A 19,199-nucleotide genomic window follows, 5' to 3' on the forward strand; every position below is an offset into this window, starting at 1 on the left:
GATGGGCGGGCGGGCTGGATGTTGGAGGGAGAAAAAGAAAAATGCTCAACGAAGATAATGAGGTGATGAGCTGAACTGACGAAATGCAAAGAACAGACTGCGGGGCTGGAGCAGTGCTTGTCGCTGGGCGAGCAGGTGATTTGACGGGATGCTGTCGAACAGGAAGCCTTCTGGACCTGGGATGAGGGTGGTGGATGGGCCGTTATATTTGATGGTGGTGGTCGGGTGGATGTTGTGGCGACTGTTGGCCCGGGCCGGATGTCGTGGAATCTCCGAGATGCAGCTCCGCAATGTGAACGGCGCTTGCGATACACGATGAGTCGACGTGAGTCAATGTGGGGCCAGTGGTTCGTCTCGTTTAACAGATGCTTGCCGGTTTCCGGTGGCAGCATGTTAGTGGGCTGGCTCGTCTGATCGGTCTCAGGATTAGCGCCGTCATCCCCGGTTGACTCATCATCCCGTTCGGGCAAGCACCTTGAGATTTGAAGATGATGTTTCACGAAGCTTCACTTGGTTTAATAATTTAGTAGGTGTCGTGCTCATTTCTCATGGCGTGTTTTGCAGCCTCACAGGCTTGTGTATTCGATGTATCTATCGTCAGCCAAGCCCGCATGCATTCCGTGTTGTGTAGTGAGGACATACGGGCAGACCAACACTCATCGGCCTAATTGTCCGTTTCACGATGTTTGCAACCAGGGCTTCACTAATCATTCATTAAGAGCGCGCAGTGTCACAGAGGGCAAGTTTCCTCGTTGCTCCTGGTCATAGGCCGCAGTCGTCGATACCAACGCAATCACACGCAGCGTCCGAAGTCGGACTCAAGGCGTATCGTGTGGTTGTGAATATACACTCAAGTTCTAGGCTTCCAGGCTCTCTTTCATCATAATAAGTGAGGCATGCCTGAAATAAACGGTACCTAGTCATGTTGGTAGCAGTGGGAGAAGTCCCGGACGCCACCACTAATCCAGGGGTTTTGGACGCCGAAGCCACCGCGAGTGAAGCATGCGCCACTGGAGCGGCATCATGCGGGTGAGACGATGCGATATCAGCCGAACGAATAGGTGACAGAAATAATGAAAAATAAATTAAATGAAAGACTTCAATTAATTCGCGTCTAAATGCCATTATTTTTACTCATTATTTTCATCTGGTTTGCTTCTCGTTGATGCCGTACCATGAAAAGGCAGGGCTACCGGAGCCTCAACACATCCAACGGCCATGAACCAGTCGCCGCGTCCAGGTGACGTAAACGTGACCATTGATATTATTTCCTCGACAAAGGACATCTCAATTATGCCCAACGTAAGCCATTACCGTGGGCAGAATATCCTCCTGAGGCATGGAAGTCCAACAACCTGAGTGAGCCATCAATCCGCATGACTGGGAGATGTATGAGCTGGCGTGTCTCTCAACAACGTGATGCCCAGCGCAGCAATGTTCCAGGTGAGGTGTGATGGAAATCCGGGGAAAGCGAAGTCACCGAATGAAGGAAGGGTTGCTCAGTCGCTGCCCAACAACACCAAAAAAAATGTGCATAATTGTTGGCGAACGAAGTTAGTTACCTTCTGCACCACGAATTTATTGTACAGCGTACATGCAGCATATGCGAACGTGACAAGCTTGAAGCCGCCGATCTTTCCTCTGAGGAAGGGCACACCGACACTCCGGCCGCAGCACCGACGGCCCCCCTCTGTCTGGTGCTCTCGCCTCACCTGGGACCCCGTATCTCTCGTTGCGCATAGCAGGCGCCGAGTGACCGGCGACAAGATGGGGGACTGGCCGTTGGGCGCTCCCGGGAGTTTCGTGGCGGCGTGGGAGAGAGAGGGGTCATCTGGAGCATTTCTCACCACCGTATCACCGGTCAACGCCAGCGGCAGGTTGTGCATTCATCTGGAACGGGTCGACCAAGACATGGAGAAATGTTGCACGTTTTGACTAAGTGCATGGAGCACGACAGGACGCCACAGGGCCTGGACGGACGACGTGTGTTCGCGACGGTGGGGGCGGGCGTCTTTGAGAGGGAAAACGGCAACGATACTTGTACTCAAAAGGACCGGGCTGGCCGGTGAGGGAGAAGGATATGGGCTTTTCGAGTTGATGGTGTGAAACAAAATGCGATCTGGCGTGGGCGCGCATTTCGTATCGAGGCGATGGGGGAATACCAGTGGCCCGGGGGGAGTGCGACGGAAGCAAGCCCGCTGCATGTAAGTGTGAATGAGGGCAGGGCGCGCCAGGGCCGAAGATAGATAGGGATTGGAGACGGGTGAGTGGATGAGAATGGACGGCCTGTGACGGTGACAAGCTGTCAATCAACTGCGCGTCTAAGTGTATGCGTGCCTGGAACTTCTTGAAGCAGAGACTCGGTCAGTATTTCGTGTGCATGGTGCTCACCAGAGGCTTCGGAAGCTCGACTGGCAGCAGACCGGCGCAGCGGGAAGGCGAGGGAGAGGATTCGCCGGGAGATGCAGCGGGAAGCTGGAGGTGTGTAGTGCCCTGCCCAACCGTCGACGGTAGCCCACCATCATTGTCTTGTCTGTTTGTTTCCAGGTGAGAGGTGATGCATCACTGGGATGGGCTAGGCAGTTGTCGTGGCAGATGTGGTGGTCGCATCTTGTTTTGGGCATCTCGATGTGTTGAAAGGAGGCGATACGACACAGGTTGGCTGGCGTTCGCTTCCCTTCATCAGCCGATGTTCGTCGAGATCCAAGGCTTCCTCTTCGGATGGATGCCACTGGGAAGGTTTATTTTCAGTTTTCCTTCCGTTCGATGACGATGATGCCGGGCGGCCTCGAGGACGGTCGCTCGTGAGGGCTTGGATTGCAACACTGGGTGTAGGGAGAGTTGCCAACTCATCAGCGAAGGGACCTGGTGACCAAGGTGTTTATGCAAGTCCAAGTCAGCCTTCCCGAGCGGTGAGGGACGGGAGTTGAGTTGGGGGGGACGCCGTGGGAGGAGGCGCCCGCGGGGACTACGTTAGGTACCGGACGGTGGCGGACCGTTGGCGCTACCGCTGGACCGCCACCCAAGGCTAGGCGTGGAGGAACACTGAAGCCCCCCAGCCAGTCCAGTCCCGTAACCGACGTCTGGGGAAAACGGTGGGGCCGTCCCAGGTCGGAGGTGATGGTGTTGATGGGTGTGGGTGGTGGTGATGGTGACATGCTTGTCAGATAGATACCTCCTCAGCTGTGAATATTATTATTATTATTATTATTATTATTTTATTCAATTCTTATTTTAAAGATATCAGATTCTTTATTTTTATTTCTTTGGGCTTTTCCTGCCCACCTCTCTCGTCAACAACACCACCATCATGCTCATGCCCATGCCCATGCCACTCCGATTTGGGTCAATCAGGTCCGATGCAGACATCTCACAATCCCAAGATGTTGGGACACGATGCGCGGTGCACCTGGCGCTTGCAGCAGCCCATCTCTGGCATCCCCCATCCTCGGCCCTTGATTGCCCTCCTCCGTCCCAAGTGGCGGCGCAAACCAAACGTTTGGTGTATTGCGCGCGTGGGGGAGGGGAGAGAGGCGAGAACGTCTTTCCCCCAGGCGCGATAGGCATCTGTCTCTCTCTCTCTCGGCCGAGCACACAACAACTACTGCAAACAAACATGGTTGTCAGGCCTAACGTCCCTTCTCAATTCAGACCGTTTAGTTCGGTTTCAATCACTGTTTGGGCGCCTCTGCCAAACTCTCGCACTCTAGCGGCGGTTCGCACAGCACCTGATCTAGTCTGACGGGAACGCGCGACGTTGGCCATACACGGCCGAAGAAAGTAAGAATAAACGGAGGGGATTATTCCCCAATTACAATCGCGCTTTCGGCATCTCTCAATTTGATTGGAATTCGTAAAAACATGGAAAATGCGAAAGGAAGCAAAAGAGGTGGGCGCAAAACCTGACAGGCGGCGCAATGCCCACACGCTTGCCATGCACGACAGTCCATGTGCTTCCCGCAAGCTTGCCGTGACTGGTCCTGCGCGTTTCTCTTGGCTCTAGACGAAGCTGCAACTGCAACTCGAGGCCCTGTCGGACGTTGACAGACCAGGTGTGACTCAGTATTTCCCCAAACTCAAAATACCGTTGTTGTAGATCAATTCGCCTCGGTATCTATGAATGGATGGGTGACTGCAGCTGATGATGGCCGACGAGAGTGATGATGGTGATGACTGGGCTGTGCTTGTGTCGTGTTATTGTTCGTTCAATCGCAGCCCTCGTCGCTTTGCAACTTTGAACTTCATTGGGGAGGGAGCCGGAAGCACCGCCTCAGGGATTGATACAAGCAAGCACCAGCCCCTGCTGGAGCGCATGGGAGTGGCTGACCGTGATATCCGAGGGAGTCCAGTAGCCTTTCGTAAATCAGCGAGGCAAGTTGTTCCTGGTGGCTCAGCTGCGATCAATTGGGCGACGGAGAGCGAGTACGGCGGGAGGAAAGTAAGAAGAGAAGTGCGCATCGTCGTCCGGACCATGGGAATGCGCGGCCTTCGGGCGCCCTCAATGGGCGTCTAGCATGGACGTCCGCTGTAGACCGCGGCTACAGGCGGTAACTTTGGTCAAGGCAGAGCTGGAGACAGAAAGTCTCGGTTAGTCATCTACCCGCCAACTCCGGCATGTGTCATCTCATTCTCATCCCCGCGATCGAGGTGACTAATTCAACACAGCCCATCCGGGGAAAGAGGGGAGAGATGGCGTGTATTCGGGATATTCTTTGTTTGTTCTCTAGGTTTCAGTTTATTCGGAATATTATTTTTATAAATTGAATAAAAAGAATAATATTTGAAAACACCGGATTAAAATCAAAGTGTTATTTTCAGCAGGTACTAACGCGATCCTCCATCTGTGCGGCTTTTACACTTTGCATCCTCCCTCCACAGCAAATGGTCCTCAGCTGGGCACTAAGAAGGCTGTCCAACCCCCGGAACCACATGGCCCAACATCCCCGGAGCTAGCCAAAACACGCCAACCAAAGACTACTCCCCCCCCCTGCCTAAGGTATTCCACGCTCACCTGACTGGAAACTGACATCACCGCAGCGGCCTTGGGCGTTCTTCTTTGGCCGTCGGCAGTGCCCATCGACAACTGCGTGGCCGAGGCACCAGGTGTCAACACGTCTTTCCCAGTCCTCCCCTCCGCGCCTACCTTTAGCCTACCTCACCTGAGACTCCCTCGCTGCGGTGTTTGCGCTGTCTTTGGGGGAGACAGACGGAGCGCGGCTCGTGGCGCTGAGACAGTTCACCATGGCCGCTTATCTGGGCAAACAGGTGAAGGGGTCCTCTCTATGGGGCATGTGCTCTCTGACGTAGCCGGCTGTGAATGCCTTCATCGATACCGATGCGGCGCCATCGTGTCTCGATAACGGAATCGAGATACGGAAGGGAGGGCAGAGATTTGGACATGTTGCCCTTTGGCCACGGGTCTGACGGGTTGCTGCGCGTTGATGTCACTTCCTTCCCGTGCCTCCGTTCTGCGGTCCGGGCCACGGGGTTGCGAATAGCTCCGTGACTTGGCCTCGGCGCCCGTTTTCGAGAAGCAACTCATGTGTTTACCGGGATGCCGGAGAATACAGTCTGATGGTGTCTTTCAGATGTCAGACCGAATGTTCTTTTTGTCTTCTTCGTTGTATTCCTGCCTGATCCACCCCGGTGCGAGTGTAAGTAGGCTGGCGTGGGGGAGACACACCTACAACGGCCAGCCAACTTTTGTCTCTCCGAAGCGTCGACGAAGGCATCACGAGCCACGTCCCCTAAAGCTTTCGAGAAGGAAGTGGAGTTCATGTGTTCCAAACTATGATTTCAAGTGTTCTACCTGGTCCCCAGTGGGACGAACCCAGTCTCAGGCATAGCTGCCGCTGATAAGGGTCCAAGACCCGGCCGCATGTGATCTTTCTCAGGGTTGAGGTGACGCTTGTTGTCTTTGCTAAAGAAGGGGACTTCTTGGCCAATACGGCTGACCACGTCATTGTGTATTCGAGATGGCATCTGCCCGATTCTGAGGAAGTTCTCGTCAGAGCCAAGATGCACACCTCCGTCGAGGAACACCGTGTCATGTCCTGGTGATTTCTGTCATCTGGCAGGGACTTTGGAGCCGAAAAGGAATTTGAGAACGTCAATAGATGAGAACAATCTGCAGTAACTGAGAAGGCTGTGGAACCAGGAGCATTGGCGGTGATTCCTCAAAGGGAAAGAGCGTTGGTACGGTGTTTCCATGGAAGGCGCTCCTCAAAAATGCTATTGCCTGATGGAAGGAGCCCCAAACAAGTTCCTTCCCTTTCCATAGACTCTGTACCAGATAGAAACTTTTCATCTCGCCCTTGTGAAAAATTCTTTGCAAGCACTTTTTCCCGTTCGTCAGCTCCTAGATGATCGCGTTGACGTCGACATTGATGCACTTGGCAAGACTCGATTCTCACGATGACTAGTCGAAGGGGCGGGTCAGTACTCTTCCTATGTCTAGTGGGTTGATTCTCACATTATTCTAGCCGAAAGAGTGGTGGCCACCTCAACTTGAATGTCACCAAGCAAGATTTCACCCTTATCAACGGCCCCAAACGACCGTTGACACCCATAGCCGCTGCCACAAACGCAATCCCGGCCAAACGCGTCGCTGTGAACTCTGCCGCGGCAGCGCCGGAGCCCAAAGGAGACAACCATCATGCCTCCGTCGTGCTTGCCTCCTCCTCTACGGTGGACGGTATTCCCGCTGCGACTGCAGACACGTACCATCCGTCAGACTTGTTTCAAACCCAAACTTCGCTGTCGCCATACGAGATACCCGAGATACCACCTGCATCCTTGGTTCCGAATGTCCAGCCCACGGAGCTGCCCTCGGATGACTCCTGGATGGACGAGTTCGTCGACCTGGATGGCGGCGTCCAAGGGCTCGACGGTCATCACGATAGCGAGTCTCAGGAGCTGTCGAGCCAACACATAGAGCAAGCATTTAGTGAACTTGCGCCCGCTCCGACAAAAGACGTTCCTCCTCTCGAGGATGACTACGGTCTTGACGATTCTGACGATGAGGACATGATGCAGCTGGTGGAGGCTTCAGGCGACAACGCTTCAAGAATTCCACCATCGAGTGTCACGCAGAGAACGGACAGTGATTCAAGATCGGCCGAAAGCTACGATTCGCGGTTGCAGCATTCTACGCCAGCGCAAAGTCAACATGAAGATATCAAGAACACGTTTGAGGAGCCTGATTTGCTGGACGAGGATGTTGACTGGGATCTTGTGACAGCATGCGCAACGAAGGCCACAACGACCACTGCCGAAGCAAAGCACACCGGTGTTGTCAGTCCAAATCCCAGCGCGTCATCGGGCATGACTCCCATCACCAGGCCTCCTTTCCCCAAAAAGACCAGAGACCGATCCGTCGTCGTTGGTCTATCAACCACAGTCATCTTGCGAACTTGTTTCAGGATTGGGGAGTTGCTGAACGCCCACACCAAATGCGCACGAGACAAGCAGGACGTTGTTTTGGAATTGTTTGCGAGGATCAGAAGTTCGAGTCGTGAGAGTACTTCAAAGACCCAGCATTTCGAGCTAAAAGACCTCTTCACCGAGCGAAGGCCGTTTCTCTATGGGGTGCTCAAGGAATGGAAAAGCGGCGGGCTTGTCGATAGCCAGACTCAAGCGTTTGTGGGTCGAGACTGGAAGGACAAGCTCTGCCGATGCATATGCAAGCTGGTAGAGGACAAGAAGTCGCCAATCGGGCGTTCGGCGCAGATTCTGTCCATTTCGGAGACTACCTGGGACGACGTCCATTTTGCTTTGCGGATTGTCACCAGAGATCCGGGATCCGACGATGGAACGCAGGATGAGTCCATGTCTTTCGAAACTTGATTGGCGCACTTGTCGATAAGAAGAGGCACAATTTTGAAGGGGAAAACTTGCTGTATTTGGACGGGATTGTTTGATGTCAGATCTGTCAGATCAAGGAACGGATAGATGGTGCTAGTTCACTCGGAACACCTGTGTCTTTTAGATGTTATCGGATGAAAACGACTGGTGCTTTCATCGCTACAATTAATCTCACCTAGGTGATTTGTTCGTCAAGAGTATGTTCGGTTATTCTGTGCCATCTCTCAAGGAAAAGTGTTCGGATGGTTTGAAGAGTACTAAAGACTCAGGATTACACAACTTCACATGTTGTCAGCAGAAGATCATTGTCAACATTTCACTATGTTTCTTCCTGATCTTGATGTCGTGTTCGTGGCAATCCATGCCGCTGGATATCTAGAGGACCAATCAGCATCTGCAGGGAATTGGCTGCCTTGCTGAAGAACCCCGCCTCATCTTGTCGGCCCACTCGAAAAGACATGTAGTCAGCTTATTTCCTGTCGCATGAAGATTGAATGGACAAACACACAACGAATGTGTTTGGGAAACGGGGATCCATCGTGACGCCGGATGGACCCAGGAACGCAACATGCCTCGATCACCGAGGGGAGGTGCGCCAAGTGCCGCAAGATACCCTGGCGCTACAGCGAATGGGTCAAAAACGGACCCGTCTTTAGAGTCGAGCATCACGAATCGTGGGCCGCTCTATTAGAATCGGCTGCCGCGGGTTGTGACCTCTGCCGCAGTCTGAGGGCTCGTGTCATTCATGAAAGTGGTGCAAACATACCCCAGGGCGTACCTTGCGTACTTCGTATCACATTTTTTGATTCGGGTTCGGGATTCCTTCCCGAGTACACCATCGGGGACAAAAAGGAGGATGATGTCTTGCTTGTCATCAGAAGGGCAGATGGGGTTAATATCCAACAGGCTCCTTTGGTCCGAATTAAGCGTATTGTCGCCCTTCCTAACTCATTGGCCATGAGATACTGATATCGGCAATAGGTTTTAGCCCGAAGACTCAACAGGCTGATCTAGATGCCCTGATCAGGGAGCGGATAGAACCCTGGATCGAAGACTGCATTCATAGACGTGGACGGCATGTAGACTGCAAACCAGTATCCGTTGAGGGACAAGAGAGTTTCCATTTGCCAACGCGGTTGATTGCCGTCGGAGACGGCAAAGACCACCCAGCCCGACTCGTGCAGTCAAAGGACCTGCTCTCATTGAAGCCAAAGCCAGAGTATCTAGCCCTAAGCTACTGCTGGGGCCGGAGCAACGAGCCAGCCAAGACTACGAGAGCAAATCTCCAAGTACGGAAACAGCGGCTCGAAGAACACGACTTTCCAAAGACCATCCGAGACGCCATCGATCTCACCCGCCGCATGGGCATCGGGTACCTGTGGGTCGACGCCATATGCATCATCCAACCCAGCAGCCAGGACCCGTACCTGGGAGACTGGGAGGAGGAAGCCTCCATGATGGCGTCCTACTACGCCAACGCCCGCTGCCTCATCTCCGCCCTCGCCGCCTCCGACTCCAGCCAGGGCATCTTCGCAGAGCGCCCCGCCCAACGATACCCCCAGACCAACACCCCGATAGCCTTCGACGAAGCCCGCAACGAAACACTTTACCTCCCCGTGGACGAGCTCGTCTTCCACAAGCAGTTCAGCACCCAGCCGCTGCTCACCAGAGGCTGGTGCTTCCAGGAACGCCTGCTGTCCCCGCGCGCCCTGCATTGGGCGGCCAACTGCCTCTACTGGCAGTGCCAGAGCCTGACCCAGGCGTCCGAGCAGGACCCGGAGGACAAGCTGCCGCGCTTCATGCCCGTCTTCACGCGCGACGAGCCGCAGATCTTCCAGAGAGACGCCAAGTTCGCCCTGACGAGTTCGTGGCTGAGGGCCGTGGTCGAGTATATGCGCACCAACTTCACGTACCTCACCGACCGCCTCATCGCCATCGAGAGCCTAGGGACCCGTCTGGCCGAGATCCACGGGGTCGAGTACTTCGCCGGCGTGTTCGGCTCGGAGCTCACCCGGGGGCTCCTCTGGCGGCTGCTGGACGACTCGGAATCATGCGAGAAGCTCTCGCACTTCCCGTCTTGGTCCTGGGCGTCTAGCTTATCAGCCATTTCATACCCTGTTGAATTTGAATACGCGCAGAACAACAAGCTCAAGATTTTGATCAGGGTCGGTGGCAGGGGGGAGGTGTTTCCGCCGGGCTGCTCAGCCGTGGACTTTGGCACGCCTGAAAAGCGATCCCTTCGGCTGGAGGCGCCGTTGCTGAATATCGTCCCGGTGGGTGTGCGAGCGGAGTTTAGGAGGTCTCGGCGATTGCGGTCTTTCTATTTCAGGGACGAGTCGTGGAGTGCTGAGGGCGAGATGATCTTTGACGCTCCGCGTCTCGTGCCAGAGAATTTTGCACATGCAGTAGTGCTGATGCTCTCTGTCCTAGACTTACAGACCGAGGTCGAGATGGCTGGTCTTGTCGTTCGACCTCAAGATGCTTACTACGAACGCGTTGGATTTGTGTTATTCAGGACGCCACTGGAGCAGTCTGAAAGATCGGCAAAGCTGGCGGAGTTGATGGCCAGACTTGAGGAAAACCGATCGAACATGATTCTTATATAGCAAAGCTTTGAACATTACATTCAAAAGCGATAGCTTAGCATCTGTTTCATCAAAGGATGGAACATTCTTGGCTTCATTCGTTCAATTGAGACATTATGAATAGAAAGCATCAATCATATACAAAATGTACGTGTGGCAGGCTTCTTCAACGCCTTCCACATCACTCTCATTTCATCATCTCAACTCACTCCAAACCCCATTTACAACCAGGTGTAGCACTCATCAGCCACAGGGACCTCAACGCTGTAGAGCTCCTGCGACCACCACTGGGTGGCGAAGCCGATGACGCTAAAGAAGAAGTCGCTCTTGACGGCGAAGCCCTCGGCGCAGGCGGTGTTGTCCGTGCCGATGCCAGTACCCTCAGTACCGGCACCCTGGCTCGCGGACAGGGTGAAGTCGTTGACGAGCTTGGAGTGGGAGGTGACGCCGGTGCTGAGGTCGATGGCGCCGCCGAGGATGGTGAAGGCGAGCTGGACGCCGAGCTCAACGTAGGGGTTGACGCCGACGGCGGCCTTCTCGGAGATGTTGGCCTGGGCGGTCCAGACGGGGTCCCAGCCGGTGGCGGCGGTGGCGGACGAGTTGACGAGGTCGAGGTGGAGCTTGGCGTCGGGGAAGGAGAGGCCGAGGTCGGTGGTGACGGTGGCCTTTGCGTCGGCCTCGAGCTCGACGCCGACGGCGAAGCCGAGGGCGGGGCCGAGCTTGATGATGCCCGGGATGTCGACGAAGTTGTAGGCGAGGTCCTCCGGGTCGTAGGTGAAGTTGCCGGCGTAGGGGGCGGTGGCGGCGACGGTGAGGCCGAGGCGGGCGTCGAAGACGGTGTCGATGTCGAGGGCGAGCTCGTCGACCTTGAGGGGGATGATGGAGTACTTGAGGACACCGGAGAAGGTCATGGCGGAGGAGAGGGAGGCCTCGTCGGCGGTGATGGCGACGTAGGGGTCCGCGGTGAAGAGGGTTGTGGCGGCGGGGAGGGCGAGGGTGTTTGTGATGTGGACGCCCTCGTCGTCCCAGGAGATGTCACGCTTGGCGGGGTTGGTGACGGGGACGTTGGAGAAGATGATTTGAGTGGAGACTGAGAAGTGTTAGTTATGACTCCTTCAATGTGAAGCGATGAGAGGGGGGACGACTTACGGGCAGTGTTGGCAACGTCACTCTTGTGAGCGTTGGCGACGACCTTCAGGGTGGCAGCGTCGAAGGTGACGGTGTCCACGACGAAGAAACCGCGCTCGTTCTCAACGTCGCAGTTTCCGGCGTGGTTGGTGACCATGACGAAGTCATCCAAGGCCTGCCAGTCGCTCGAGGTCTGCTCGAAGGCGGCAGTCTCGTTGAAGGTGACGGTGATGCTCTCCGCGGCGCAGTCGACAGCAGCGACGGCGGCGACCTCCTCAAGGACCACGGAGGGGTACTTCATGGCCAGGGAGACGGAGACGAGCTTCTCGTTCTTGGCACCATACTCGAGGGTGATGTTGCTGGCGGGCACCAGGTTGGCCGGGTCGGCCTTGTTGCAACCCTCGCGAAGGACGGGGACGAGGGTCGTGGTGGTGTTGGCGGCGTGAGCCGCGGCGGCCAGGGCAAGGGTGAGGAGGGCGAGCATCTTTGGCGGCTGCTTTGGGGGGATGAGGACCTAAGGAGAGACGAAGGCTGGCGAACCTAGACCCGTGATAGAGGTTGCAGGAAGGGGATGAGAGGGATCATATAGACGGGCGAGATGGAGGCACAGGAGACAGGTGTGTTGGTGCCATCTTGGCGGTAGGTGAGCATGCAGGTCTACCACAACGTTTACCCACCGGTATTGCATGCGTCCATGTAACCACGATGCCCTCACGGGGACTCTCACGGGTCAGCGCCGAATACCCTCATCTTATTTCGATATCACGTCCGATATCCGATGCCACCCCCTTGCGCGCGCGTCCTCAGCGGCCCCGCAGCGTTCAACGTGGTGCACGAGTCACGGAAAGGGACCCCAAGAGCAACTCAAGGTTATCGAAAGTTATCAATAAATCGCGCCCTGGGTGCAACCTCACAGACCTTGATTTAATGTCGCATCGAACCGCGGGGTTCAACTCTATGGGTATGTCTTCCATCGATGAAAAGGATGCGCTGCTCTCGGCCGAGCAGGTGAAGCGGGTAAGATAATGGGCGCACAGAGCACTCGTGCCCCGCGTGGGAAGCTGCCATTGGAGGGACGCTTGCCCCCGGCACGTGGGAGGATCTGGGAAATATATTATATTGACACATGCCGCCGAGGGTTATGGGCGGGATCGTAGCATCTCCGGCGGGGGTCATCGGGTGGGAGAGCCCGGAAAGGTGTTCGGCGGGGACCCTGGGAGGCCGGGCGCTGATCCCAAAAGGGGTCTTGCGGCCGAGGCCGGGATCCACGGGCGGTATTTGCAGAGTCGGTGACCGATTTCGGAAGTTCGGGGATGCGACCTTCTCTCTTCTGCAGTGTAAGATAGGCTTCTACGGGGCACAGCGAGGATGAAAGAGGAATGTCATGTGGATTGCTCGACTCGTTCATCATTAAAATATAGACGGGCGCTCTGCTGGATATCTGCTTCGTGTGTCCTGACTTGTGGCTGGCAAGATACAGCCGTACCATACTCTGTCAACCACCTACCCCACGTAGCGGGGTCACAAACCCTGACAGAAATGGCGAGCAAAAGAGAGAAAGGAAGGTGGGAGGTGTGACGGTCAGATATCACCATCTTGGCTCTCCTCGCTCATGAGCGGGCGTCTCGAGCGCGTTCTTGTCGGCGAATGGGTCGTCGTCGTCCTCTTCTTCAGAATCCTGCTGAACAGGCTGGACGGGAGGTCTCGGGGGCTTGGGAGGAGCGGCGGGGACTGGAGGCGAGGGCCTCGACATCGGGGCCGGGCGTGGCGGGGCGGGAGGACGAGGGGATGGCGTGTGGCCGATGCTCAGACCAGAGACGTCCGGAGGAGGCGGGGACATGGAGTTCTTGGCCTTTTCGGTCACCACTATATAACGTCAGCATGCTGTTCTGGCTTCGTGTGGCTGGGATCGTCGTACTTCGATAGATGTGAGCCTGCTCGGCCAGATCGTCGTCCGAGTCACTGTCGGCGTCGATGGATCTATCGAGTTGCTCAAACGTCATGAGGGCCGTGACGAGCTCGTCGTTGGCTCTTAGCAGACTACCAAGCCATTCCTCAGACTCGACGTGGTGAATCTAGGTGTCGTTAGTTATAATGCCGCGGTCACCGGCAGAGCAACACTCACGTAGCGCAGGATCTTTCGCCTCAGTTGCTTGCAGCCTTCGAACCCTGCGACGGCCTGGGGGTTCTCGGAGATTCGCTCCCTCTCTCTGTTGATGCTCTGGAGGGTGTTGTTGAGGTTGGTGGTTGCGATGGAACTTTCAGCGATGGCGCTCTTCATCGCCTCCTTCTCAAGCTCGAGGTTGAAGGGCTTCCGCTTGCCCTTCTTATCCTTGTCCTTCTTCTTCTTATCCTTGGACCCACTGAAGAAGCCGCCTCCCGAGCTGGATGGGGACTTGGTGTGGCTGAAGGAAGAGACGGTGCCAGATGCACCGCCGTAAGGCGTTTGATGAGACCGCGAAGACTCACCAGCACGGTGAGTAGGGGAGGGGGGCTTGTCCTCTTCCTCCTCGCCGAACGGGTTCTCCGTCTCGCGAACAGCCTTGGATCTCTCCTGAGTAGCAGCGACCTTGCGTTTGGGGAGTTCCTGATTGTGTTAGCGGCAGACCTTCCTTCGCATGAGTAGTTTTACCTGGTGAAGCTTGGCGATGCGCTCCAGGCCCGGGGTGCTCTTGTACTGAGACCAGCTGCGGAACAACTCCGTACACTTTCTCTTAACGTCAGGGTCGGATAAGTCAGATGTTCCGCAGACTCTCAGACGTTCCAAGAGAGTCTCGTCAGCGAAGGCTCTTTGGAAGCGCGGGCCGGCATTCTGGATGAGACCGTCAAGGATGGTGAGGGCTCTGAGTTGGCGATGAACGTTGCCGTACTTGAGCTTCTTGCGAATGGCGCGGGCAGCTTCGGCGGGACCGGAAGCCTGCAGCTTGATGACCTCAACGAGGTCGGGGATGCCGCTCAGGTCATCTTCCTCGTACGTCTCACTGGTGAGCGTCTCGATGTTTACGGTGACAGCCGAGTACGGCTTCTTCTGCAGAGGATGTCAGTGCTCACTCGTAGGCTGTAGTTATGAGAGCGGTCTCATGGCGGGAAGGGAGTCCGGGTGAGCTTTTGTGAAGTGGCATCAGGTAAGCTCCGGAGTGGTGCCCGACGGTGATTCGTCCGGCCGCGTCGGACTCTCTTCCCTGCCGTAGCGCGCGCCGAGGTGGCCGAGTGTGGAACTGCAGGGCCACGAACCTGAGAGAACATGATGCTAATTTGTCTCTTGCCCTACGTCCGCAAGTCTGTGTGAGGGGATCGAAGACTTCCGCGCAGATATCTGTGGCTCGTGGTGGCGCGACCCAAATGAGTCGGCGCCGGACCTGAGGTGGTGAGGGGTTTGGAGGCTGCCGCTAGGAAATGGGCAGCTCCAACGCGAACGGTCGTCGGAGGGGTAGAAGGATACGGAGCGGCGCGGGCAAGATCGTCGCCGGCAGATACAGATACAGGAGATAGGAGGTCAGAAAAGGGCGGACTAGAGGTAAACGTTGAAGGATCGGGGTTCCGGAGCGGGCATTTCGGGGGAAGCGATGTGCATGAAAGGTGAGCGACGGGGGCAGTGGTGGTGGTGAGGGACGGACGAGGCAGGCGGTGGTGGGGCAGGCAGGAGGGCAGCACATCCAGTGTCCAGCCAGCGGTGCAGCTCAGCTTGGCTCCGCGGGGTCGTCGCTGTTGCACTTGCAGGGCTGCGAGGGCGCGTGAGCTCTGTGTGAGGTGTGAGCTGGCCCCGCTGACGTAGTGCGTCCAAGGTGAATCACAAGCCGCGATGGGTCTTATCCGCTGTTTCGTTGCACAAGACGGGGCACTTCAAACCACCAAAGACCCGTCCAAGCAGGATCTGTGAGTAGACGATATTTTGCGACAGAGCAATCAACCTCACAAACAAACAAAAAAGTCTGAAAACTCTCAGCTCTGATCAATGAGTACGTACCACAAGTTCGCCTATCAAAGTTTCGGACCCTGAACGGCACAGGGCTGATGAGAGAACCCGAGTCAAGACTGTTTGCTTCCCAAAATCCAAAGAGCTCCAAGCTGTCGACATCTGACGAAACAAGCTCGCACAGCAAGCGCTTGATGCACGGCCCATTCCACCGGCTTTCCCGTTTTCCGCCAGTGACTGGCCCAGCATTCATTTCATTGGTCAGTTTGGCTGTTCCTGGGTGGTGATGACTAAGTGTGTGCACGAGCATAATTTGTATTACATTTATGAACCTCGTCTGTCTCCTTTCCAAGATGGTACCAACGACCATTTCCTTCTCATCATCACGATTGACCCCACAGAGCTTTCTTATTGCCCAAAACGCTCCCCAAATATGTGACCATCACTTTCATCATACACGTGGGCTCTTTCATCGCTCATCTTTCGCGGAGTATTTGCTATCAAACATGCCTTCGTAGAGTGCCCTGGCTGCCTGACGCAAGCCATGGCAGAAGGCAGTACTGGCTTGACAGCCAAGGCTGCCCGGAGACCTTTGGAGCTGTTTGCAAAGACTACCATTGCGTCAAGGATGCTATGAGAATGATTTCAGTGTTTTATATGAAATGCGACCCTATCTGTGATTCCACGATCACAATCGATGTTTTCTCAATTCCGATGTAAGGCCGCATCATGCGTGAGCAATGATACTTTTTTCTCCATATTGAAACTCCCGAAATGTGCTGCGCATGGAGGCAAGTAAATTATCTGAGTTTCGAAGACACGTGCTATCAGAGTTACGAAGACCCCGCCATACCGTGGGCTACACTCCACAGCTACCGTCCATCATCTTTCGTATCTCAATCTGTTGGTTCCGCATGATTCGCTCACTTGTTCGTTGACTTCAACGCTTAAGGGTTGTGTTCTCACATCAACATTAAATTCTCAACTAGATGAGCTCAGAGACAACGGACGCTTCGGGGTCGATGACTCCGGTGCCCATCTGGACGATTGCGACGGAAAACCGGTCTGGAAGGTCGTGGGCTCCGAAAACAATCCATAATAGTAAAAAAAAGAAGCACAGCAAGATGCCCTCTGAGAAGTCATGCATATTAGTCTTTTACGGCGTCAGTTCCGCATCGTCGATTGTTTCCTGATATACAAGCCCTGATCTGCCCGAATCTATAGGTGCATTGCATCAAGTCCGATAGCCGCTGGCCTACAAAAGGGGCAAAGGCCAGTCTATGTTTTCTTCCCAACAAACCAATAGGGCAGGCTCAATTGACTGTTGAGTACTTTAAGATACCTATTGTGAGTGAGAACAGCTTGATAATCTAAGGGTGTCGCACCATAGTGAGGAGCCAAAGCGTCCAGTCTAGGTCCCATTGTCTCGTTAGCCGTCGTTTTCTCTGGTTTCAATAGATTCTTCTGAGGATTCATTCTATGCCTCATCGGGCACGTTGTAGCTGTTGATCATCCGGCGAGACCACTACAGACAGCTGAGCTAGCCTATTCACATTAAATCCAAGGGACATGCATGACATAGGAGATGGGATATCGCTAACGCCTCCCCACGCCATTTGAGAAACAAAATTTTCAGCCAGTGAGTGTACAGGCTCATTGAATAAAGAACTCGGCAAGGGGACTCGCTCGCGTCGCCCCTAACCCAGCCAGCATATTGTACAACATCCGACCATCATACTCATTCTCACGACCACAGGAACTGCTCTCAACCACACATGTCAAAACAGCTGGCTTCCTAGTTCCAGTATACTGATATCCACAATCCGAGAACCAAATATCGACAGAGAAACCCGAACCCCCGATTCAAGATCGCAGCTCACAAAGGTTAGAACTTGTGCTTACTCCAATCCTTGCCTTCTTCCTCTTCCTCGTCATCACCACTCTCCTCGGGCGGATCGTCAACCTGCCCATCCCCATTCTCATCGTCATTGCCATCCTCATCACTGTCGCTCTCATCATCATCGGCGTTGGGATCCGGCATGACGATGCTGTTCAGGAAGGTGATCTGCCCCGCTATTAGCCGCATTCAGTCATTAATCACAACAAATAGACTCACGAATGGTTCCATAGCCGCAATGACCTCGCAAACCTTCTCCTGGGCATCCTCCTGTGTGAAGATCTGGTCGTCAACCTTCTTGCTGATGGTGAAGTTGCGCAGCTTCAACAGCTCGATATCGCGGTGATCGGCAGAGTAGTTCTGTGCGTAAGTCAGCATCATCACATATCGCCGCATCTCAATCTGCACCTACCATGGGCCTCTTCTTCAGCGCATTGCCTTTGTTCACATCCGCGAATGCCAATATCGCGGCCTCCTCGCCAGCCTTCTTCACCTTGGGCAAGAACGTCCTCTTGAACCGCTCGTCATTGAGAACCCTCCTCCACCGCCTCGGTCGCTCATCGATGCTGGCTCTCAACGCCTGCAGGTGCTGCGCCTCGGGACACCACAGCCCGCCGCCAACAAAGCATGAGCCTGGCTCGAGGTGGATGTAGTAGCATGCGTAAGGGCCCTTCTTGCCAGTTCTTGACCAAGCAGCAGAGAAATGCGGCTATAACAGCAATTGTTAGTCAGATTTCTGATAGGGGGCAATGCATGAGGCATACCTTGTAGGGTGTTGGGTTCTTACTGAACCGAATGTCCCGGTGAATGCGGAAGATGAGATCCTTGACAGGAAGTTCAGGGATCGTGAAGTCGACTTCGGTAATCTTCTCCGTGATCGTCTCAACGAAAGATTGCCAATCCTTTAAGGCACGTCTGTACTCGCCATCATGGCCTACCGCAGCTGTTAGCAAAGACCTTCTGCATACCTGAGAGTCGGTAGCTTACTCTTGAGCCACGATCTCACATTGTTCGCCTTCAGATCCTTCAAAAACAGCAATGTGTTCTTGTGCAACGTCTCATCAGAATATTCAACCCCATCGAGGCCTCTCATCTTCTCCAATGGGATAATCGTCACCCTCGGCTTCCTCTCGTCGTCATCCTCTTCGACCTCCTCTTCCTCTTCGTCATCCTCTTCAACCTGTTCATCCTGGTAGTCGTCCTCAGTCTCTTCAACTTTTTGCTTCTTCGCTCCCTTCTTCACCGGCACAGCCTTGATCTGAGCTTTAGCCTTGGGCTTAGGCTTCGCAACGGCCCCCTTCGGTCGTCCCCGTCCGCGCTTCGGCTTCTCCTCTTCTTCTTCTGGTTCATCAACATCACTCTCATCCTCTCCATTCTCATCAAAACCATCATCGCCATTGAAGTCGGCCTCACTGTCATCGTCGTCCTCAAAGTACTTGCTCTTCTTGGGCGTGCTCGAGATCCGGCCGGACCGTCGGCGGGGCTCGTCCGCCACGGGAGACGCGGCACGTTTGCGGCCGGGCATTTTGTCCGTTAGCAATTGGAATTGAGGGCCCGGATGAATCGGAATTCTGCAGGCTCAAAGACTAAGGGTCAATTTTGTCGCACAATTGGTCGTGGCGGCGTTGGTTTGCGCGGTTGGGCTGGAAATTGGTGTCGTCATAGTTTCAGGCGACGTAGGGGCGCGGAGAGGACGCGACGAGATTGACGCGAGGTCACATGGCCGCGCACGTGCCCTCCTCCTTGTCCTCGTCTCCTGAGATCCCATGCTCATCTTCCTTGACATGGCATTCATCGACACGGGTTTATT

At 54.9% G+C, this 19,199-nt stretch overlaps 5 protein-coding genes across 5 annotated transcripts; 2 read left to right on the top strand and 3 right to left on the bottom strand.

Moving 5' to 3' along the window:
* Positions 1–6,414: 6,414 nt before the first annotated feature.
* mug37 (Meiotically up-regulated gene 37 protein) lies at positions 6,415–7,845 on the top strand (the record flags this gene model as incomplete). Its single annotated transcript, XM_032029581.2, has 2 exons — positions 6,415–6,434; positions 6,483–7,845. The coding sequence occupies 2 exons, from the start codon at positions 6,415–6,417 to the stop codon at positions 7,843–7,845; spliced, it is 1,383 nt and encodes a 460-aa protein (XP_031890915.2).
* A 567-nt stretch (positions 7,846–8,412) lies between these two features.
* On the top strand, positions 8,413–10,469 carry CGGC5_v014701 (uncharacterized protein; the record flags this gene model as incomplete). Its single annotated transcript, XM_032029582.1, has 2 exons — positions 8,413–8,791; positions 8,845–10,469. The coding sequence occupies 2 exons, from the start codon at positions 8,413–8,415 to the stop codon at positions 10,467–10,469; spliced, it is 2,004 nt and encodes a 667-aa protein (XP_031890914.1).
* Positions 10,470–10,669: 200 nt separating this feature from the next.
* On the bottom strand, positions 10,670–12,060 carry CGGC5_v014702 (uncharacterized protein; the record flags this gene model as incomplete). The annotated part of the gene is made up of 2 exons (XM_032029583.1): positions 10,670–11,538; positions 11,598–12,060. The coding sequence occupies 2 exons, from the start codon at positions 12,058–12,060 to the stop codon at positions 10,670–10,672; spliced, it is 1,332 nt and encodes a 443-aa protein (XP_031890917.1).
* A 1,104-nt stretch (positions 12,061–13,164) lies between these two features.
* On the bottom strand, positions 13,165–14,822 carry lsb5 (the record flags this gene model as incomplete). The annotated part of the gene is made up of 5 exons (XM_032029584.1): positions 13,165–13,442; positions 13,495–13,651; positions 13,702–14,163; positions 14,209–14,604; positions 14,811–14,822. 5 exons carry the CDS (start codon positions 14,820–14,822, stop codon positions 13,165–13,167), a joined length of 1,305 nt encoding a protein of 434 aa, XP_031890916.1.
* Positions 14,823–17,377: 2,555 nt separating this feature from the next.
* On the bottom strand, positions 17,378–18,914 carry CGGC5_v014704 (uncharacterized protein; the record flags this gene model as incomplete). Its single annotated transcript, XM_032029585.1, has 5 exons — positions 17,378–17,557; positions 17,609–17,749; positions 17,802–18,098; positions 18,154–18,323; positions 18,377–18,914. The coding sequence occupies 5 exons, from the start codon at positions 18,912–18,914 to the stop codon at positions 17,378–17,380; spliced, it is 1,326 nt and encodes a 441-aa protein (XP_031890923.1).
* Positions 18,915–19,199: the final 285 nt, after the last annotated feature.

Source organism: Colletotrichum fructicola (assembly GCF_000319635.2).
Source record: "Colletotrichum fructicola Nara gc5 chromosome Unknown KSG_Nara_v1_contig09, whole genome shotgun sequence".
Lineage (NCBI taxonomy): Eukaryota > Fungi > Ascomycota > Sordariomycetes > Glomerellales > Glomerellaceae > Colletotrichum > Colletotrichum fructicola.